This window comes from Rosa rugosa, chromosome 5 (genome assembly GCF_958449725.1).
Source record: "Rosa rugosa chromosome 5, drRosRugo1.1, whole genome shotgun sequence".
NCBI lineage: Eukaryota > Viridiplantae > Streptophyta > Magnoliopsida > Rosales > Rosaceae > Rosa > Rosa rugosa.
In genome coordinates, this window is record NC_084824.1 from 45,711,403 (window position 1) to 45,718,041 (window position 6,639).

Consider the following 6,639-nt stretch of genomic DNA (forward strand, 5'->3'; position numbering starts at 1 on the left):
GGCAGAAGTTACAGCCAGCGGTAGCGGAGCTCGGATGGAGGTCGCCGCGCCAAACAAAGTTTGAGCTGGCGGTGGGTTACCGCTGGGTTGTGCGAGCGGAGGCTATGCGCTGGTGGGCAAGCCTGGCGGAGATGGTGCCAGTAGTGGGTGGAGCTGGGCGGAGCCGCTCCGCTGGCTGGTGGTGGCAGTGAAGCCTGCTGGTCACTTGGAGCTCGGCGGAGGGACTGAGCTAAGCGGAGGCTCGATGCCGGTGGAGTTGTGCCGCTGGTGCTTATCCATGGGTGCCCAGAGAAGTCTTCTGGGTGTCCAGAGTAAATTAGCGGCAAATTTTTTTTTTTTTGAAGTTCATCGTTGACTTTGTTGTTGGTGTTGACCAACAGTGAGTTAGCATTGCCCAGCGTTGACTGAACGTTGACCAGACCTACTCGGCGCTGACCAACCTTGATTTGGATTTTTGCGAGCACTGAGCCCAAGTTGAACTTAATGCAAGAATTGTTTGGTTTTTTGTTTTACCGCTATGATGGGTTGCGGCGGATGTAAGGCTTGATTGAGAATACAAGGCAAGGAAGGCCGAGTGCTTCTAGCGCCAATGTTAACGTTAGTGATCCGTGGGATCCCTAGTTAGCTTTAGAGAGAGAGAGAGAGAGAGTGATACAAGTGAAGTATAGTGGTTCGTTTCCCGCCTTAGCGGGAAACTACGTTCACTTGAATGTTGTACTAGTGTGTTCGGGCCTTGCGGCCCAAAGGGATTACAAAAGATGTAATGGAGTGATGTTTATGTGGGAGGAGAGCTCCTTTTATAGGGGAAGGAGGCTCCCTCATTTACATTTTCTTAGATGTGGGATGCAAAAAATGTCTATTATGTAGGCAACTTGGCAAGGCCGGCAAGGTGGCTTCCCAGCGACGTATTTGCCACTTCCGGACACCGTAGCGTAGCTTGAACATAGGGCTACAAGATGCAAGTAGCGGTTGGGCCTCACCATGGCTTGTGGGTGTCCCAAAGAAGGTGTTACTTATGTTTGGTGATGTAGCAAAGTAGCTTGCTAGTAGAGGTATCTACAGTCTAAATGACTAGTAAACGGATAAATTTGGGTACGGGGTATAACATTATGTTATATTATTTGACCTATTGAATTCAATAACGTAATAAGAGAAGATTTCTTGGGTTCTGACACATACTGGCTTTGGCATGACCAACTAGGACATCCTGGTCGTGACATGATGATCCGTATATGAAAGACTTCACACGGATATCCATTCTTTCGAGCGAGACGAAGCAAGAATTAGAAATTGATTCCTGGACCAATTGAGACCGCCGCCGTCGTTCCTGGCTCTGCCGTCATCCACCGTCTGCTTAGGGCCGGCGCCGTCCCTAATGATGACGCCATGAGTGGTGTAGTTATCACCAATTTTGCTTCCAACAGCGTTTCTAACGCCTCAACCCAACTAAAATCCTCATTGGTTGCTCCTAAGGCCTCTCAGTTGTTTTGCAAAGCCTGTTCCTTAGGGAAATTAGGACCGAGACCGTCCTATGCAAAGGATATAAACGTTTTCATTCCGTTCATACATAGATTCTTAGGGATTCTGTGGACCGAGTCAACCAACTTGCAGACCGTTTAAATACTTCATGATGTTGGCTGACGCGCAAACACACACTACTAGAAATTTTTCCATTCCACGCTGATGGAAATTAGTCCCCTTTGTCCCAATACACACTGATAACAATGGCTAATGCCATTAGCCACTGTGCAGCCACTAATGAGGGATCAGTCCCCACTATTGCAGGTGCTATTAGGGCAATCCACAATGATAAAACATCAGTGGCATTGCAAAACCCAATGCAGCAAAATACCTTTTTCTTTCCCACTGTTATTGAATCAGTATGTATTCTCAATGCCACTATCAGTGGCAAAATTGGGAGTATGTATAAAAAAAAATAATAACAATTTGGTCTAGCTACAACCATGTATTTCTAAAATGTATTGTACAATTCGTATACAATTTCAAACAAAATACAACATCAAAAAATTTAAACATCTTCATGTTACTCTCCATGGCTGCATCTGCTGCCTCCAATATTAAACAAATTAACAGTAAGCCCTCCCTTTGCAATATAGGGTTAGAATATATAAACCATCAGCATCAGGATCTAGTGGAGTTTTCCCTCTTCGAGGCACCCATCGCTTGCATTCACCAGTAAGCCCTCCCTCTACAATGTACCTGATTGATGAACAAATCAGTCAACAGAACAATAACAAGGTTATATCTGTACTTGTGTGCTTTCTGAAGTTTCACAGTGTGGGTTCGATCCTAATTACACATTGCATGAAAGTGAATGAAAAAAATGAACATAACAAAGCAAAGCACTTTAACCAATACAGTACATCAAGTTTAAGAAAACCAAAAGAAGAAAGGAGAAGACGAGAGGGAGCCAACGTTATAAACTATCAAAACAAAAACACAGACCTGACCATGTAATCAATATCATGTCCAAGTTCAGCTTCCTCTTGCAAAAGTTCAATCCATGAGCTCACCAGTGTTCGATACTTTCTGCTCAAAATCATGGCTCGCAGTGGAATTGGCTGGTTGTCTTGGGCCATGGCTTCTAAAGTTTCTAGCAACTCAACCACTCTTCCTAAAACCAAACATAACAATAACATTACCATCAAGCAAGTAAATAAAAATGTCAGTATTCTTAATGGATCGGAAGGAAGATGCGAGATATAGTCTAGGAGAATGGCAACAGACTATTGTGATGACATAAAGCATCCAAGTATTCAGTAATAGTACAAACATATGCAGAGTCTCTTATTAATTTTAATTTTTCTTTCTATGATCTTCATATTTTTCTTTCCAGTCAGTCTTCATTCACCCTCTTGGTATTTTACTTTCTTCTTCTAACAATCTTCCTCTGGTTCTAGCTGTCTACATTGAATATATTCATACCTATTCCATCTAAGCTGAAATTGCATCTACAACAGCATATTGAAAATCATCAGATCAATGAGATCTTACCAAATAATTCAACGTGCGAAGAGAAAATCTTTTTGGGTTGGATACATGATCCATAAGGTGTGCAGGTGTAGCAACCTTCAGGGGAATATAACAGCATAAGTACCTAACAAAGTTACACACAATTGTCAACTTACAGAAATTTCTACATCCTTTACAGATATTCTTATGTTGGCATAGAAATACCTACACATATATAACAAACTAAATTTCTGTTTTCCATCAAGAAAATATTATCATATTTAAAAATTTATTTAAAAGTCACCATAAGATAATATCAGAACAACATGAAAACAGACTTCATTAAACCATACCTTCTTTATGAGCAATGCCTAACTATCAACAAACCAAGATTCTAAAAAGCCCAGACATCCAAGTAAAAAACTATAGTACAGATGTTAAGGAAATCAAGCCTCCCATACTATATAGAAAAATAAAAACTTACAATAATGTGTGGCCGCTTTGCAAGCATAATAGACTGTTGGACCATATTCACTCCTCCAACAAGCTGAAAGGATTAGGTAAAAGAAATTAAGCAACATAAACAATGATTAAATTTACATAAATCAATAAGAAACTATGATGCAACCATATCACTGGGTTAACTTCCATAGCTTTAGAAATGATAAGGTTATCATACACTCTATAGATCTAATATAAAGCACCAAAACACAGAGACTCTAAATTGTTCAAAACTGTTTGTCCTACATAAGAAAAAGCTACAGGATAGAACTTGAGCCACTACAAAAACAACCACAAGAAGCTAAGATGAAATCACTAGTTTGTAGCCAGTACCTTTGATATCCCAACAATACCCGAAACCCTTCATCTGAGTGTGATGACATGTGGTACCAGTCCTAGTTCTGCCAACTCAGCAACACTAACATAAGAAAGATGAAAAGAACAAATTGCAAAGGATCAATACACAACAAGCTCAACATAGTACCAAAAAAGAAGAAACGTACAACAATATCTTGATTACCAGAATCAAAAACCAAGTTTCCAAAAAAAAAAAAACAATTTGAATCAAAAACAGCAAGTAATTACAAATGCATTGTCTGCATCCCAAGTAATAACCTTGCAGCTTCATCAAGGGATCGAGATGTATTCTACCTAGTACCTACAAGCTCATAAGTCAAAATCAAAGATCGAACAAAATTTCCCAAAAAAAAAAAAAAAACCAGATTGAACCAGAAACCTTATTACAAAATCAAAATAACAATCCTTTCACTTACTTTTGGATCATTGTTGCCGGAAAATTGCAATGGAAAGTATTGAAGTTCTCTTTCAGAACCCCTTCTTGTTATACCACCAAAACCAAAATCAGCTCCACATTTCCCAAACAAATTTTTTTATAGATAAAAGAAAAACTAATAGATCAAATCTTATTCTTCATAAACAGTGACAAAGCAATACCTTAAGCTCCTGTATAGCATTAGAGATTGCCCCAAATCCTTTCCAAGAATACTGATTCTTTGCCTTCCGCGCAAGAACCTGTAAATCAAATCACCCAATTAAAAACCCTCAATTTGGGGCCCCAAATCAAAAATCCCTAAACACCCAAACAAAAAACCGACCCCAACGCTCTCGAGGACATTAACAATATCGTAGATCATCCGCCTTTCCATAGATAGCAAATGTTACTTTTTAAAAAGCAAATAGGAGGTGTAAAGAGCATGGGAGATCAAATGAGCAAATATGGAGGTTCCAATAGAAAAACTCTATGAGTGGTTGTTGGAACAATGTAGAGGAAGAAATAAGGTTTTGGTTTCAAACCTCAAAATGAGCTGGGTAATTCGGACTTTTCAAGCTGGGTCACATAATATATTCTTGTTTAAGAGCAAACTTGGCACTGATGTTGGTGTTAAAAGCCCATTAGCCACTGATGTACAGTGGAAGAACAAAATAAGTCATCAAAGTTTTATAACAGTGTGATACTGTTTCAAAATGCCACTGATAAATTGTGGTGGCTACTAGTTAGTCCCTATTGGGAAAATTTCTAGTAATGACATGGTCACGTGTCGCGCCATTGTCCACGCATAATGTTGTTTATGCTACACTCATAACACAGATCATATGGCTACGGGCTTACTACCTGAACCATCACATTCAGTCAATTCGACTTGACAATGCTGGAGAGTTTACATCGAAAACTTTCGATGATTATTGTATGTCATTGGGGATTGATGTTGGACATCATATTCCTATGCTCAAATGGTCTCGCGGAAGCTGCAATTAAACGACTACGATAGTAGCTCGGACATTGATAATGCGCACCAATCTCCCTATTTCCACTTGGGGTTATGCAAGATTGCATGCAGCTATGCTAATTTATCTACGACCCACCGCCACTCAACCTTTCTCTGCGTTATAGCTAGTGACTGGTACGAGTCTGACATCTCGTACTTACGCATATTTGAGTGCGTGATTTATGTGCCAATTGCGCCGCCATAACGCACGAAGATGGGTCCTCACAGACGAATGGGCATATATGTTGGATTTGAAGCTCCAACCCTCGTCTACTACTTAAAACCCTTGTCACATTAATGAGACAATCTTCCCATCGTTAGGGAGATAAGAATGTCAACGTTAAAGAGGAACAACATGAATTGTCGTGTTCTGTCCCCACTATGTCTCATCTCATTCCTCGCTAAAGTGACGAGATCACACATATCTGCTGCAAACGTGCCTGCAAGAATGGACGTTCCTATGATAGGACGTAGCACCACTCTACACAAAGGTAGGCATGGCACCAACGCCATAGACAATGGCACTATGGCGTCATGGCCCTAGCTAGGAAGCTTGGGAGGGCCATGGGTTTGAAGGATGCTTTGGCACAACCCGATCCTTTGATCATCGACATTCAAAATCCGTCTCATGAGAATGTTCACGGATTATGGTTATCGTTGGGGGAAGCCACGACTTCAAAACATATTCCTGAGAATATAGAGATCTCTAAAAATTATACTAGTGTACATGAGACGTGGGATAGAAACTCCATCATTATGATGATGTATTCGAGCATTTCTTTGCGCAGGAGTTTGTTGAGTCCGATGATATCAAACCACGCTCCGTTGATGAATGATGAATGCCAACGTAGAGAAAATTGACATAAATAGAAAGATGTGATTCAGGTTGAATTGGATTCTCTAACGAAAATGAAGGTTTTTTGAGTCAGCGATGTCAACACCTCCTAACATAAAACTTGTTGACTAATGGGTCTTCGTTAGAAAGCGTGATGAGAAAAAGAGATTATAGACATGACTTATGGCGCAAGACTTCTCACAACGCCCTAGAATCGACTACGAGGAGACAGATTCCTCCGTAATGGATATCATTACACTCCACTACCTTGTCAGTTTGGTAGTTTCCAAATAACTGAACATGCAGCTTACGAATGTGGTCACTACATATCTTTATGGGAATCTATATAAGGAATATACATGAAGGTTCCTGATTGACACGCCCCTAATTTCAATCACAATTAAGAGAACAAAATCAATCAAACACAAGAACTTCGGGCGTGATGATTAGGACATCAAACAAAACAGCTAAGAAAATTTTCCTGTAAACAAAGGCAACAAGCTATGTCCCGAACCCACAATGTGAATACATACTCGTTCTTTA

The 6,639-nt window shown here is 40.3% G+C and overlaps 1 protein-coding gene across 4 annotated transcripts; it reads right to left on the reverse strand.

Moving 5' to 3' along the window:
• Positions 1-1,956: 1,956 nt before the first annotated feature.
• On the reverse strand, positions 1,957-4,710 carry LOC133707940 (uncharacterized). 4 transcript variants are annotated; one of them, XM_062133408.1, is made up of 8 exons: positions 4,590-4,710; positions 4,429-4,506; positions 4,248-4,308; positions 3,808-3,875; positions 3,458-3,520; positions 3,016-3,118; positions 2,467-2,635; positions 1,957-2,220 (listed from the first exon to the last, which is right to left on the reverse strand). In XM_062133408.1, the coding sequence occupies exons 5-8, from the start codon at positions 3,500-3,502 to the stop codon at positions 2,088-2,090; spliced, it is 450 nt and encodes a 149-aa protein (XP_061989392.1). In that variant the 5' UTR covers positions 3,503-3,520; positions 3,808-3,875; positions 4,248-4,308; positions 4,429-4,506; positions 4,590-4,710; the 3' UTR covers positions 1,957-2,087. The 4 variants fall into 4 exon arrangements, with proteins under 4 accessions (XP_061989392.1, XP_061989393.1, XP_061989391.1 ...); XM_062133409.1 differs by having other exon boundaries at positions 3,808-3,892; XM_062133407.1 differs by having other exon boundaries at positions 4,248-4,311.
• Positions 4,711-6,639: the final 1,929 nt, after the last annotated feature.

Coding starts and splice junctions, on each gene's coding strand:
- LOC133707940 (XM_062133408.1), bottom strand. CDS start 3,502: ATGGTCCAACAGTCTATTATGCTTGCAAAGCGGCCACACATTATT. Junction 2,636..3,015: donor TTCGCACGTTGAATTATTTG/GTAAGATCTCAT, acceptor GTTTGGTTTTAG/GAAGAGTGGTTGAGTTGCTA. Junction 2,221..2,466: donor GATATTGATTACATGGTCAG/GTCTGTGTTTTT, acceptor TTCATCAATCAG/GTACATTGTAGAGGGAGGGC.